At 39.4% G+C, this 16,257-nt stretch overlaps 1 protein-coding gene across 1 annotated transcript in view; it reads left to right on the top strand.

Moving 5' to 3' along the window:
• Positions 1-16,257, top strand: part of mgat4a (alpha-1,3-mannosyl-glycoprotein 4-beta-N-acetylglucosaminyltransferase A) — a 28,886-nt gene that overhangs the window by 4,146 nt on the left and 8,483 nt on the right. Inside the window, exons 2-3 of the mRNA XM_086265708.1 lie at positions 9,981-10,148; positions 11,426-11,566. Of these exons, the coding sequence (XP_086121834.1) occupies positions 9,981-10,148; positions 11,426-11,566 (309 nt within the window). The remainder of the gene's footprint in view (positions 1-9,980; positions 10,149-11,425; positions 11,567-16,257) is intronic.

Raw genomic sequence — 16,257 nt, 5'->3', positions numbered from 1 at the left:
TGGCTTTTACACGTGTCTTTAGGTATTTTATCTTGTGTTTCACTGGCTCATGGTCTCTGTCCTTTTTCTTATCTTAACACGTGATGCTTTAGCACAGATTGCTTTTCTGTTTTTAATCATATTTTTTATATCATATTATTTCTTACTGTGGGAATAAATGGCTTTTACTCTTAACTCTGGCCAATGTGAGCACTTCTAGTGTTGAACATGAACTCAGGCAGTGAATAATTTTAAAAATGTAAATGTTCAAAACCTCTTTAAGTACCGGTAAGTGTTTTTCAGTGGACTGGGTTGTATAGATAAATATTTGTAGCTCAAAGAGCAATTTCTTTATTGGAGTAGAAAGATTACCTATCAGTTGTTGTTTTTTTCCCTCTTTTTGTTTTGCATTAACCTTTGCTTCTGATAGCCTGTTCTGTTGCTGGTCACTTGACTGCTGTGAATGAGCACTGTGCCAGTCAGCTGTCCAAACACTCTACGGTGAATGACTCTCCAGAATGTGTACTTCTCTGTCAGTCTCCTTCTTTCCCTAGTGAGAAGCTGCTCTCTACTATCTCTTTGGTTATATCTCAAGTAGATCAAAACAACAAGAACAAGCTAGATAAAGACGAATAATATAGGTGAGCTTTGAGTTGCTCAAACAGTATGGTGAGGTCCTCTCTTTTTGTGTCAAAGAAGAAATGCGTATCCACATTTCTGTGTATTTCCTCACAATGAGCATGTCATTGTCGTTTGTTATCATAAATGGGTAGGGCTTTGCAAATATATATAATTTCCTTTCCATCCACAGCAAAGTTCACACACATTAATAACAACCTTGTTTGTCATGAACCTTAGATATGATACCATCATTGTGATTGCCCCCACATGTTGCTTTAAACATTTTTTTCCATTTAGTATTTTTTTTCCTTCAGGCATAGTCAAATCAAGGGGCCTTTGTATTCAAAAACTTTACATTTAGGGTGTTTATATAGTTTAATGCAGTTTTAAATACTGTTGGAAGAAAGGAAAATTAAAATCCTACTGATCTCTGTAAATGATTTAATTAATTCTGCTTGGAATATCTATGGAGGGAAAAAAAACAAGTGATTTTTATAGTCTTTATAACTTTGTCTTGCATTTCATTCCTATTATTCATTCTTGTAGTATGTGACAGCAGTCTCCTTGTGTTAAGACATCACATGAGGAACTTTAAAAGCCATCTTTCAGAACCATCTGATCAGTGTTGTTCTCTTTGAAGGAAGTTGAGTGTCTTGGCTGCTTTTACACAGTTGAAGTTACAAAAATTATGTGTTGCAGATGTTTTAAAAGCACTCAGTGTTTCATACAGTTGTTTAGGACGTAGTCCGTTATTTTGAGACTAGGATAGTGCCAGTTCTGTGCTTATAGTTTCAGCAGATTCGGTCAATCTTCAGTGTCACGCACAAAACACCCTTTAGTTATGGAAATGTCACTTCCTCCTTGCCTTCCCTGAGTGCATTCCCCTCCCCTCCTCATTGTTTAAAGGCATGACTTCTTCCATCATTGCATCAGTCCAAACACAATGGGACAAAAATAGCTTGTGCTAAAGGAGAAAAAAGCAGGCAGATTCTATAAGGTGGGCTAGCGATGTAGTTTATTAGTTTGATTGGGAGAAGATACGGCTTGCACATTTTGGTTCTTCTTTGTGATATCTGGCTGTGTGTGCAATTGTGTGTGTTTGCTTTTTGGCTTTTGGACTTTGTGAGGTAGGGCTGTCTGCCAGACAAAAGTAGCCTGGAAGGAAGAAGAGTATAAAGACTAAATCTTAAAAGAGGGAATAGAAAAGCCTGAGGTGGGCTCTTATTGTGGAGAGAAAAGGCAGATAGTGCTGACATAGCAGAGAAACAGTAAGATGCTTTTTTTTGTGGAAAGTTGAGTGTTTCTTGGGGGGGGGGTGTTGAGCCTACAACTAACTTTCAAGATCACAAAACAGGCCTTTATATTTCTGAGGTACATAGCATTTTATTTTTTAGATATTGCAAATCCCCGATTGTCCTTAACTATAACATACACGTAATTTAAGCGTTGAGCTCACCCTGAAAGCACGACTCACAAGCACGACTGCAGTGTTTGCTACAGTCATCTTGATATCTTTCCACTTCACCCTGTAGTCCACTGATTACTGGTCAGACTACTTTATCAGATGCATTATAATATAAAATACACTATCATTTACCGTTGCCAAAGGCGGTGTTTTCAGACTAAATCTTTTGCAGTGCCAAGCTCGTTCAGTTTATTGTCATGTCGACTGTAGCACTGAATCTTAATAACATTTGAGAAGAGGTTCCAGTAAACATTTGCTTGAAAAATGAATTGATTAGACAGCAGAGTGTTTTATGTTAGTCAACTAATCTGTATATCAACATATTCTTTCAGCCCCCCAAAAAGCTTTTAATTGACTCGAAGGTTCAAGTCCCAATGGATATCATTAAAAAATTGATTGGACACGACTCTGAAAGTGGAGTTTCCAAAAAAGAGCGCTAGCCTTGGCTGAACGTGGCCTTACAGCAGCCAAGAGGAGGCAGAGGAGTGGAAGTGAGCCGAGTAAGGCTGTGCTCTGAGTTCAACGCTGTCAGACAGCACGATCTTCCATTAAGAGAAACGACCGGCTGCCAGAGTTTGTCATGACTTTTAGCACAATGGAGGGAGAATAGTGGGTGGAGGTCAGGAGCAACTATGAGGCCATGGCGAGGAAGCAGAATTGAAAATATGGGTGGGAAAGTTGCCAAGGGGGCAAACATTTGTCTGGCTTTTTCAGATACTAATTCCCTACAACTTTTTTTTTCTTTTAATCCTTCATTTTAGTGAAGTGAAATGGGCTGTGGTATTAAAAAAACACACACACCAAAAGGATTAGAGCTGTGCCTTCTTTTTGTCTTCTAACATTTGAAAACTGCTCAGGTAGTATCACTTGCCTACTCAAGGCTTGACTTGCAATTCTTGTCAGAAAAATACTGCAAAAAATCTATACTACAACTTTGTGTTTGTGTGCCAAGTATTTTTTGTGTGGCTGTGTGTGTGTGTGGATGTGCACAAACTGTTTAACCCAAAGATGTTTTAACTGGTGTTAACTAGTGTCACTTGAAAGTAACATCTGTTTGATCTGTTATTACCCTGGTATATATAAAAACAGAGCAGACCAGCAACCCACATATCATGCTTAATATGAATGTGGTCAAAACCTAAATACTCATAAGTTGTGCCAACATTCGGATCGCGTTTAAGCAAAGCCACAAAATTTTGTAATGTTGCCTCTCATGGCATCTGCCTCAGTGGATTTGAATTAAAGCAATCAAAATGAGATTTAAGTGTCGAGTTTTAACTTTATTTCAATGGGATTGACAGAAGTACTGTATTAAGTGTTTAAAAATGTGCTTTCTGTATTGTCCCCAAGTCCTCAAACTAACATTTTAGTATTAGTACATGGCTTGTTTCCTACACTCGTGAGCAAATTCTTTGCCATCAGTGGCTCATATCTTGAACTTGTGCAAATCACCAGATGTCAGGTTTCCTCCCCTGAGAGTATGCCAGGCATCTTATGCTGCTATGTTTTAGCCTAATGTAGGTAACTATGTAAGTAACTATGTATAATCAACACAAAAACACTCGGTCACCAGATTGATTTGGGTATTCATTTGTTTGTACACAAATCATCTTTTGATCCTGTTGACATGCGTATTTGTCATGTAGAAGGAGAGCCGTTAAGTTTGCTTTGACGATTTATCACACTGCTGTATTATCAGACATAGACTGCGTGTAATTTACAATTTGACCATATTCAGTTACTGATGGCAACAATCATGCCAGGTTTTAGTGACAATCTTTGTCGTGCTTGACAGTTTAGTTTTCCACTACAACTTCAGAATTTATGAACAACTTAAGTGGGCTAATGTTATCTTATTGGATAAAACGGTTGTTGACAGTTTAAATTTTAGAAGGATAATTTGAAGTTGAATAAAAAGTAATAAATTACAGTAATTGTTATTGCAAAACTCACCGAACCGCTAAACGTTAAAAATTGCAGTATTATGGTATTATGAGTAAAGTATTGTGATAATATTGTGTCGTGGGGTGTCTGGTGAGTCCCACCACATCACTGTTCAGATCTGGCTAAGTCCTTTGTCTTGCACACAGCAGCTGCAGTATAGAACCACATGGCTGACAGGTGCACCACTGCAGGGGCTTCATACATGCATAATGCAAGTAGACATGCTTTTCCCAAAGACTCTTCAGTTTGTTATGGTTGTTGGTTGTATAGCAAAATATGAATGAAAGCTAAAGTGCTTTTAAGGTAAATTAGCAACTGTGTAGAGACTGAATGGCCTGTGGGATGCTGCCCTTGGTTTTGTGGCATATGTGGATAGCCTATAATTGTACGCTGCTCTGTGGTTGGTATGGCACTTGTATACTAATGCTATACTGGTTATTCACCATTTTGTATTGCATGTAACTTAATATGGGCTATACTTTCAAGGGAATTTTTGTTTTTTAGGAAGCAGTTCCAATGAAAACGGTTGATGGATGGATCCGTTTTAACAACTTTGGACAAGGCCAGACATGTTCACAATACTGGCAGCACTCAATGTTTAGACCAGGAAGGTGACTAGATAGAGCATGTTGAAGGCAGCCCATTTCGCCTACTTGCTAGCAATACATGCATCTAACTATTAGCTGTGCTATTTGCACCTCGACACAATCTGTCATCACAGTCTTTGTGCTAGGGAGCTGTCAGTGTTATCCAATCTCAGGAACTGACGTGTCGGGTAAAGGTTGTGATTTTGTATATAAAAATGGTTTCGTTTTGAACATTAGTAGCAGGGAAGCTGCTTTTGTACTTTTGGTCCACAACCATATTTCTTTTTCCATTTCATTGGAAAGGGTTATATCCCTAAACTGCAGAAAATAAATCCAAACCATTACTATAGTGGGGATATTGTGATGTGTGTGTGTGTGTGTGTGTATGTGTGTGTGTGTGGGGGGGGTCTAACTCCACACACATGTGTAACTGTGTTAAATTACCCTTTAAACACAATTTCCTCTTAACAGCTGTTGTATCATCCTCTAGCTGAGCTTGTTTTGAGCAGAATGATTCACGACAAGCCTTTCAGTATTTCGCAGAGTCAGTTTCCACAGTTTTCCAAAGCTCCTTTTATCAGCACAGAGTTTATCCTGTGTATGGATTTCTTGATTATTCCTTTATAAATGGTAAATGGCCTGTATTTATATAGCGCTTTACTAGTCCCTAAGGACCCCAAAGCGCTTTACATATCCAGTCATCCACCCATTCACACACACATTCACACACTGGTGATGGCACCAGTTTATACATGATTGCTGTTATTAAGTGCTGAACTGGGCTGCTGTGCCTTTCACAGTAAAAATATGCTTTAACAGGTGCATCTACATATAATGCACTGCAGTTCTCGTACTGGTGTGGACATAAACTGGACAGTCTCCTCATCAGCACTCCTGAATTCGCTGTTGGCAGCATACATCAGCAAGGGAAAATCAGGTCAAGGACAGCATCACTGTGAGGGCTTTTGATGAGCTAATAGACAGGCTGATAAAACTCTTTAACACTGCAGTGAGCTCAGGGATGGGTTTTTATGAAGTGTTTCTTAGCACTAAGATCATCCTTGCCCTCACTTAAACTGATATGTGCAGGAGTTCTCTCTCTTCCTCATGAATTTAGTCAGATGCTTAAATTACTGATGGCAAGATAACTAACAGCACTGTCACAATAAATTCAACAATTATCATGTCATGACTGTGACTCGCTAAGTGCTGCTAAACATTGTTTCCAAAAGAGAGTTTTGAGGGTTTTTTAAAAAAGAAATATAATAAACTGCAACCTTGATGTAACTACTGATATTCCTTCATTAAACTGTAGTTATTCCTACAGAACCAACAGTATGTTCCTCTTTCTTGGTTAAAAATAAAAATTAATAAAGTTTAACATTTTTGCTGCTTGACATTTTCTTTACTTAACTTCTTAAACCCCATGTGGTTTAACGGGATGTTATTTAACCTCCTAGGACCTGGCGTCCACATATGTGGACATCACATTTTGGGTTATTTAGACCAAAATACTCAATTTTGCTCTACAAGGGCCTGATATCCACTTACGAGGACATTATACTGCTACTGTTCTATCAAAATTTTAAGCGAATATCCTCATATGTGGCTCTCATTTTTCTTAGAAACAAAAATTAGGTTAAAAAAATCTGGTAATTCTTTGTTTTTACATTTATCAGGTCCCAATCAGCCGAAATATCAAAGAGAAATGAAAAATACATGCCGTGTAAGAGTTCGGGTCTTAGGAGGTTAAATATAGTTGTCAAAATTTCAGCTTAAAGCTCACAAAAACCATTTCTATGTCCACCAAACACAGCTAAATAAACAATTAAAGTAGCAGGTAAACAAATTGCACAAATGGGTGTAAACACAAAGCACCGATTCCCCTGTTCGCTCAACAGCATGCACGCAGACAAACGATGCCGCTGCTCTCTGAGGTTTCATCACGCTCCAACCAAAACATATTGAACCAACAGCAAAAAGAGACCAACTCTTCACATTTGAAAAAGCGTAACATGAATTCTGTCCTGCCTCAAAATTATTATTATTTTTGCCTTATTTGCTTGTTTACATACTTGAAGCATTACTCACTAGACTACTGTTGTGCATAATGTTGGCCTCCAAAAAGAGAGGCTATTTCTTGTTACCTAAGAAAGTTCAGCTTTCACAGGTGGTGTTAAATTGCAAAATGCCTAGCTACATTATTAAAAAACCTCTGTAATTTTGCTCTGTTTCACTTCAGCAGCATCAGTCTTTCCACAGTAAATGCCCATGTGTTCATTTGTAGTTTTCTTGAGTTTACTTTGTGTTACTTTAACACAATGGCACCTGCTGTGAAGCTTACACGTCTTATGAAGTCTCACAAGTGTTAGCTTTACTTTGATAGCAAGATGGTTTACACACTTTGAGTATTTTTCAGCAATTACAATTTTATGCATATCATTTTCCAGCAGAAAGACCCTTGGGGCTTAAGAGGACAACTCATCACAGAGCATGGCTGTAGAAATTTGCAGCACTGTCAGTTTTGGCATGAAGTTTGAAGTCTGAACTGTCTTTTCTCTTTTAATTCATTTTAACACAGGGTCCTTTTTGTGTGTCTGTCTGTGAATGTGAGGGCTTGATTGAGTTAGTTTTAAAGAGTAGTTGCCAAATTTACATACACCTATGATTCATCCAGCATTTCTCATTAATAAATAATATAAACCAAGCAAAGGAATCTAGGATGACAAATCAAGACGATATCTCACAGGAAAGGCCATTACAAGATACTGAAATATGAAAAAAATTGTATCAAAACATGAGGCAGGAATAAGAAAACAGAAAAAGGAGATCTTATTTAGTTCTCAGGCAGAGCGTAGCCCTACCCCCACTACCCATGATGCTAGAGAGCAGAGAGGAATAATGAGATTTTATAGCTGTACTCCAGACCCCAGGTAGGTCTAATTATTTAATGCATCTTGTGCACCCGTCCTTCATCCAAAGGCTCTGTAGCATGGCTGTGAAGTATGTCAACCATTAACCCTGTAGACCATTTGACCAGTAAAAAATTAAAGTCCTTTCTATAGATTAGGCAACATTTTTGAAGCCGGGGCTAAATTTTCTTTAACAGTAATGAAATGTCAAGAGGGTTGTGTGAAAACTGTCTGGCGTATATATGCGTTACCTACTAGGTAATGTACTTCCAAATAAAAAAAGACCCATAGTTTTACCACCTAATACAACTGTGGATGAATAATCCAGTTAAATAGAAACCTTATCCACACCTTGTCCCCCTTTCTGAGGTATTTGGTGTATCTTTTGTCTGCACTGTGGGATTACAGGTGTGGTTTCACCTCAGCAGACCTGGAGTCCTCCAGTCAAAGAACTGATGTGAAGATGAAAGTCTTGTTTTAGTTTGAAGCTGCCCTATTCAGGAGTATTGGACCAAATGACAGCATCTGTCTGTGTGTCTTAGAGATCAACATTCAGGAGGAACAACATGGTTCTGTGCAACAGAGTAGCCAGGCCAGAGTGGATGGACAATAGCTCAGTGAGAGAGAGAGCGATGGAAAGGGAAAGATAAAGGCAGGGGTTTTCTTTTTTGTTGAAAGGGCACGCTAAACCTATGAGAAGAAGAAGATCAGAGACTAGCCGACGCACGCGCGCGCGCGCGCACGCACACACACACACACACACACACACACACACACACACACACACACACACACACACAAACATGTTGGGTGTTGCTATCCTTTGACATAATGCTTTCCCTAGCCTCTTACCCTAACCATCAAAAATGAATGCCTAATCCATAACCCACATTTTGAGTCTGAAAAATGCCTTCAAACTTGTGGGGACCTGGATTTTGGTCACTGTGAGGCACAAATATAGTCAATTTCAGATTTTTGGTCCCCACCAAGAAAGGAAAAACCGGTACACACACACGCCAGATATTTTCTTTGTAGCCTCTCTCTAATCTTATAAATTTTGAAACAAAGTAAAGTCTTTACTGCTGCTTATACCAAACTATAGGACTTGCAATGATTGGCATAAATGTAGATTTTAACCAACCAACAGACCACTAAGGGTGTTCGCAGACTGACTAACTTGGTTAACTCTGTGCTTTAGTCTGATTGCACAATAGGAGGCATTTGAGTTAGAGAGAAACCTGAAAGTCAAGCTGGTGCAGAGTAAGCTTTGCACTGTGACTTCTGTATAATGTGGTCTCAGTGCAGTTTGCGGTGGACTTGGAAGTCTTCCTACACACCACTCAACTTCATTTGTTTTCTGAAAGCAAATGGACTGTTGTGTGCTGTTTGTGGGCGGCTCAAGAAGGGATCTGATCGATCACTTTCAGAGATGTTGATGCAAATCCTTTGTTACCGGTAGTTCTAAAAAAGCAGATGGCAATGTTATCTAAACCAGAACAGTCCCCATAAAATATAATGTAAAAACAGTAAACCTCGAAATACACACTGTCCTGCTGACAGTCAACCAGAATTAGATTTTCAGACACGGGTCCTGACCGTTTCCTGTTAAAGCAAGGGGTCATCACCACAACAGTCCAAGAGCATTACCTGTCAGTCTACATTACATCATGTCATACATACGTCATCTGTAAAATGTCTTTGTGAATCGGAAATTTACCAGAGGTATGGATCACATGAACACAGATTCTGGTTAAAACTCTGAGGCTTTGTCAGTGTTGTATCAAGAATGTTTCTTACAGACAGCTGTTCCCTTTTTCTTTCCAGCTTCTTGTTTCAAACTCCTACACACACTACTCAAAGTCTGCCCCATGATGAATGATTAGAAAGACAGTTCTGTTCAGTTTTTCGCAGTAAATTACCTCTAAACTTCATGAGTAAGCATGGGGGTATTTCCAGTAATGGCGTGATCATGTGTTGGTCACAGATTTGAAAGCTGGGTTCTTTTGCAAGTTCTTTAGGTCCTTGCACCATCGGAGCAAGCAATTTTTTTCCTGATTTTGTTTTTGCTCTCGTTTTTATTTTTTTTTGTGGTGTCTCTTTTCCTTCCTCTTGAAACTTAAACATTCACCGACCTCTAAACCTGTTTGGTAAACCAATTCAGAAAATGATCAGATTAGATCTGTCTTTGCTGGTCAATTTAAAGGTTTTATGTCTGTAACTATGCACATATTTTCAGTTATTATTAACAAGCTTACCTCCTTGGTATAGGAATTGATGCCTGGGGTCGGCATTTACTCATTTTTAACATCAGTGCAGGTTCTTGCCTAGCTTAGCATTAGCATGTTGTCTGTGCAGATGTTTTCAAAGAGTGGAAGTTGTGTTAGCAAGTTGTGATTAATTCAGTGAAAAATTCATTACATTTCTGTATATTCTCACTTGCTAATGTCTCCTAATTTTTTCCCCTTCATGTAGAGAAGCTGATAGCGTACCAACGGGAGTTCCACGCTTTGAAAGAGCGCCTTCGTGTGGCAGAGCACAGGACGCTGCAGCGTTCGTCGGAGCTCAACAACATTCTCGAGCAGTTCAGACGCGCCATTGCTGAAACTAACAGCAGCAAAGATGCCCTCACAAACTTCTCAGGTAACAGAAGTAACTGTTTTTACTCATCAACATCCGGCTGAGCTTTCAGTCATTTGCGTGCAACAGATGTACGAGTGTTTGTGTGTAAAGTCTGGAAAATTTCAATAAAGCGTCACCTTTTATCTGCTCTGCATCTTCTGCTTATTGCGTTAAGCTTAAAATATCCTGCCCTTTTAGATGTTTTGTGTGATTATTATGACAGTGCTGTGGGAAAGTACCTTTCTTTGTCTAGCTCTAGACTTTTGAATGTCTCCACTCTTCAGGCTAGATTCCTAAAAAAAAAACAACAACCCCAGAAATAAAAAAACAAAACAAAACTCCTGCTCTTCTTGAGCACCACTAGTGTTAAGCAGGTTGGTGTTGTTCTGGCAACTGAACAAAAATGGGGAACATATTGAATTTTTACGTTAGTGCCACTTCACACCCAAGCAAAACCAGCTTGTTGGAGTGGCTTAGCATCAGTTTCGACCTCAAGTGACTTTAGATTCATGGGCATGTGTTGGTTTCCTGTCTTAAGTTAGTGGAAATTTAATTTCCTCACTGATAGAAAGCTGCTAGACTAAAGTAACGTCAGACTTAAAATAGAAACTGAGTACAACATGTGAAATATTCTGAGATCAGGCTGTACATTTTCTAAGACGTACTTCATTTGTGAAATTTTCCTTGATCAATTTCAGATAGACAGACTCATCTCTCAAAACCACCAGGTGGGTTTAAAATCTAGGTGGGTGAAAGACAGCAGTCAGACAGAGAGATCCAATCATGTTGCTTATTTTATTTAGTTAAATAAGTAAGTGAAATTTGTTTTTGAAACACATTTATACATGGAAAAAAATCTGTCCAAAGGTGCTGTACAAAAGAATAAAAAGTGAGTAACGTACAAGATTACAAAAAAACCATGGATTAAATACAAAATAAAACAACATGGTCAACAGATTATGAACCCAAGAATGCCATAAAATGCAAGTAGGTCTTTAACCTAGATTTAAAGATGGCAATATTTGGAGAATTTGCAGCTTTGTCAGTAATCCACATCAAAGTCATTTATTCTGAAGAGATGACGCTTCTGTTGCTTTTTTTCAGTCATTAAAGTGATTGTAATGGCAGAGATATGCTATCGAAGACAATCAAAATAAGGGATGACATACTCCCATCTCCCATCAAGAATATCATTGTTACATGATCTGTGTGTAAACAGTTGGGTCATGTCTCTTAAATGTTTCATGAAAATGAGGAAGAGCGCTTCACTTAATGTGTTTCTCTGTGCTTGTTTTCAGATGAGACACAGAAACTCCTGAAGGAGTTAGCAAACAGGAAACCTCTTCAGGTGCCAAATATCTACCACCACCTGCCTCATCTCCTCAACAATGAGGGCAGCCTGCACCCCGCAGTGCAGGTTGGTCTTGGCCGCACTGGAGGTGAGAAGTGCATACCTACACTGCAGATTCAGTTTAATGTTCCTAATTTACAAGGCTTTCTGTTTTGTTTTGTTTTTCTCTGCAATGTGCATTGCATGCTTATCCTGCATAAGCACAGCAAACCCTCCAGAGATCCTCATTACACCAGAGAGAAAATCAAGTCTCAACAAGTTTTCACTCTTTGACTAGTTCACAACAAGTACCCATCTGGACCGAGCTATGCAAAACAATATTTGCACAGTTGGAGATAATTGTAGTCCGTGTTTGATTTTTTTTGTAGTCTAACCGTTTAGATTCAAATAATTTCACTTTCACATTACCCTCCTTTGTTCCTCTGACTTATTTCTTCACTTGCTTACACATTTTTCCTGTTTACTTGTATAAGCCACCCGAGCTACATACATTCTGGGTTCTTATGAAAGAGCTTTAGAACAGTGTGAAGATGGTAATCAATAAACATGCCTGTGTGTATCAGCCCTGCCCCCGTGTGTGTCTGTGTGAGTACAAGGCGGATGAGTACCGTACATCCTGATGAGTAGGAACTGGAGAATTGTTGTTACTTTTTTACTTTCACTTATCTTTTTACTTTGGCTTTGTAAGTGTGATAGTTGGCCTGAGTGCCAAACAGTTCATTTGATGTTTTCACATTGCAGTTAATGGCTGGACAAATTTAGATTTAAGACATTTTAAAGGAAAACAAAACAGGGACAACTCGGAGAAATAGTTTACTTCTCTCTGGCTGCCTGCCAGGTCAGTGGTTAAGTAGCGGAAGGTATGGTGGCTCATAAGCACAAAGCTGATGGAACGCTAAAAGTACATTAAAACTAAAGCCATATGTTCCTTGATGCTAAACTACAGGAGAAAAGTTTAAAGCTGTTTTAATCTGCGTCCTTTGGCTGGTGAGAAGGTGACCCTCAAATTCCAAGTGCTGGTCAAATAAAGCACATGTTACATAATAAGGTACTACATTAAAGAAAAAAGTGCAAATTCTGATGTTGCCATCTCTTGGTTGTTACCACCCCATCTGATGTTTCACAGATTGTATATGTTACCTGCATTTTGGCTTTCTTTTAGACATGAGCCTTCCCACTGATGATGCTGAGTTTGTTGCTGCCTGTTGTCATCCTGTCACCAACTTTCCCCTCTAAAGTGCTGTCAGTTGTTTTCACTGGAATGCACAAATGAGCTGGAGTTGTTGCTGCTGGGAAGTAGTCGCTGATCTGTGCGGTTGGTGGGTCACAGAGACAAATGACTCCACACACGCTTTCTGCCCCTCCACTAACCATGCATGTCATATGGCATACTTGGCTGGCTGCTGAGAAGTTTTGTGTCACGATACCAACAATGCCTTTAATGCCCCTTCTTCTCTTAGTTTGTTATTTTTAATCTATCTTAGCTTTTTTTTTTAACCCTTCCTTTTGTTTCTTTGCTACTCTAAGCATATCTGACATTGGGATAATTATAGCTATGAAAATTAGGACATGACACTGAGCGAGGATAAGAGATGAGGATGAGAGAAAGAAACCGTTGAAGGAACCTCTGAGACCTATATGATTGGAGTGAGACCTGCCTGAAATCCCTTCAGACAAAAGTCAACAAGAGTGTTACTGTAAAAGGAGCCGTGCCGGGTCACACATATGTAGCCTTTAGCAAGTCATCTGCTTGTCATCTTGTGCCGTTACACAATGACTGCTTTGTCCGTTGCTAAGCAACATCAGTTATACACTAGTATTTGCTTCTGCTGACCATCTATTTAACATGTCACAGGCTACACTTGAAGACCTCTTTTCATCCTTTTTTTCCAGAATGAGAAATTTCTTACAGTGATCTCTGTTGCTGCTCGGTTGTTGATCATAGGAAGTTATGTGTTTCTCTTAGCACACACGCTGTTGTTTTCTTCCTCACAACTGGAAAAAACAAAAAAGCAAAGTAAATTACCTCGAGGGCTAAACGTAACTTGCTTCACAGATCTCTCCGATACTGTTTGACGCTGCCCTGCTTGTCTCTGTAAACTAGGCGTGATGCAACAAAATGCTGAACAAACCACATCTTTGCATGTTTTATTCTTTGCTCTTTTGCCTGGATCACATTTTCATATAAACCATGTAAAGCGGTGGTAAATATCAAGTCTGTGTTCAGTGGGATCTTAGCTGGGATCGTAGTTCATTATTGTGGCTCAAGAGTTGGCAGTTTGCCTTGTAATCGGAAGGTTGCCGGTTCGAGCCCCGGCTCGGACAGTCTCGGTCGTTGTGTCCTTGGGCAAGACCACCAGAGGGCCCGGTGGCGCCAGTGTCCGGCAGCCTCGCCTCTGTCAGTGCGCCCCGGGGTGGCTGTAGCTACAATGTAGCTTGCCATCACCAGTGTGTGAATGTGTGGGTGGATGACTGGATGTGTAAAGCGCTTTGGGGTCCTTAGGGACTAGTAAAGCGCTATACAAAATATAGGCCATTTGCCATTTAACATTTCATTAAACAACACAAAACCAATTAATTTAGTGTTAGCTCTAAAGATTTTTAACATCCTGTCATATCTGCTTCAGTCATATCCACTTTTACACCAAGGACTGGGGTTCAGCCAAAGTCCTTCTAAAGAGTACATCCTGTCACTTGGAACGTCTGCAGGCAGTTATTTTGAAGCATTATCTAAATTAGCTGATGAAAAAAAAAAAACAGTTCAGGGCGTGTGCAGATTTTAACCCAAGGCAAGTGTTAAAAAGCTTTTTTTTTTTTTTTTTTTTTCATCTGTCAGGCTAAGTGGAGACAATGCTATGGCATAGACATGCATGGCTGGCCCCAAAACCGTGCCATTGGTGTTTACTGATCATGCCGATAGAAGCAGCAGGATGAATTGTGAAGTATACAGGGCTATCCTGTCTGCACAGGTTCTGTCAAATGTTGGAAAAGTGATTGGAAGGCGCTTCTCAGTAAATGGATAATGACCCAGTGCATACTACAAAACCAACCCAAGAGTTTCCATTGCCAAGTCAGTCATCTTATCTCAAACCCAGTACGACATGCTTTTTAGTTACTGAAGCAATAAAAACCTGTAAACAAGCACCAATAAAAGGTGGCTGCAGTAAAGGCCTGGCAGAGGATCTTAAGCGAGGAAACAGAGCACTTGGTGATGTCCATGGAGTCTAGACTTATTTATTATTATATTTGTATTCTATATGTATCCTCTAAATAAAAAAAAATAAAAAAAAAGGGGGAAATGACTGAAATCCCTGAATAGGTCAATTAAACATTTTGGGAAGTTCCTTGAATTAAAGCTTGAAGGCTTCACTTTGTCACATATTGATTGGTTGACTTTAAAGTTCACTATGACAGTGAACAGAGGCAAAAGTAGAAAAATTGTGCATTTGTCCAATAAAATATGGCCATAAGTGTACATATACCTTTTGTCCCAGACTTGGAGAGTAATGGAACAAATAATGCCTTATTTGTAGATATAGTTGAAGACCTGCTTTTCTTATATGCATGCTCTGTCATACGCAGTCCTTTCACTGCTGTGCCAGAAGCAGACAGAAATGCTTTTTTTACATGAAGGAGATGAAAGGGTGCCAGAATGATGCGGGCGAGCTGATCAAGGGACATGGGGAGGGGCGACGCTGGAGTCGGGCCTGTTCGTGCTGCACTCGCATGCATTATCACTCATTCACTGTCTGCCATCCTCTCTTATTCTGCCACTCTCTGTCTCTTTTCCTTCCTCCCACATTCTCCTTTCATCCTCGACCTACTTTCTTGGTAGTGGTGGTGGGTGTCGCTATATGACATGGAGCTCCATGTGAAAAACACAAAGCAGAACTGGGACAGATTCTCCACGCTCTGGAGCAATCTCACTCTGCTCCTCACTTATCCACACCTCAAGTTTGTTTTATGCTTTTGTTGTAGCCCCTCGTGTCCCCACATTGGCTCAGTTAGCATGGTGCTCCCTACAAATACACCCCTGCATACACACAGGTTCATGCACATAACATGACGTGCACTTCAGTCATAATTTTTTCTAAGAGGTCTCTTGTAACTTTCATGAGCACTGTAGCTCTCTGGGAGCTCCCAGAGAGCTCTGGGATGTTTTCCTCTTGGACATCGTTGTACAGCTTATGTAAAATACCCCAAACCTCCTTTATGTGTGAACTTGGGATTTAAATGCAACATATGCAATATAGACATAGAAAGCTGAACATATAAAAAAGGGGGCATACAGATGAATAGCCATTTTCGTGCTGCAGGAAAACACAAATTATTTGTCAGATAGCCAGCCTGATTACTTTCACACCAGTGTGGGCTTGCTGTACACTTTCTGCTCACTCATTTTATCATTATCATGTTCGCCAGAAAAGGTGATTCGTGTGTCCTTCAAAGTAAAATAAACTGCTTTCAGTCTGGTGTAGATATCGGCAAATATCTCGATAATAAAAAAATAACCCTGTTCAATATCAGCCATAAAGAGGTCATACAATTAAATTTCCTAATGATCTTAATGTTGTTAAGATATTAATAACAAATGTTAATAAATGTTTTAACGATTTAATTAATGTTGATCAGCTAAATGTAATGTTAGTTGATGTCATTTCTACTGTGGATGTCACGTCTCCTTCTAATTGAGGGCTCACTTAGCTTCATAATTTGTGACTGGTGTTTGTTTCTTTGTTTATTTTTAATCTTCTCCCAGCATATGTAGTAAATTAACTG

Source organism: Aulonocara sp. 'chitande type north' Nkhata Bay, linkage group LG16 (assembly GCF_057382095.1).
Source record: "Aulonocara sp. 'chitande type north' Nkhata Bay isolate Kocher_YH1m ecotype deep benthic linkage group LG16, A_spYH_male_GT1.1, whole genome shotgun sequence".
Taxonomy (NCBI): domain Eukaryota; kingdom Metazoa; phylum Chordata; class Actinopteri; order Cichliformes; family Cichlidae; genus Aulonocara; species Aulonocara sp. 'chitande type north' Nkhata Bay.
This window is presented reverse-complemented; position numbering and strand designations above follow the sequence as displayed.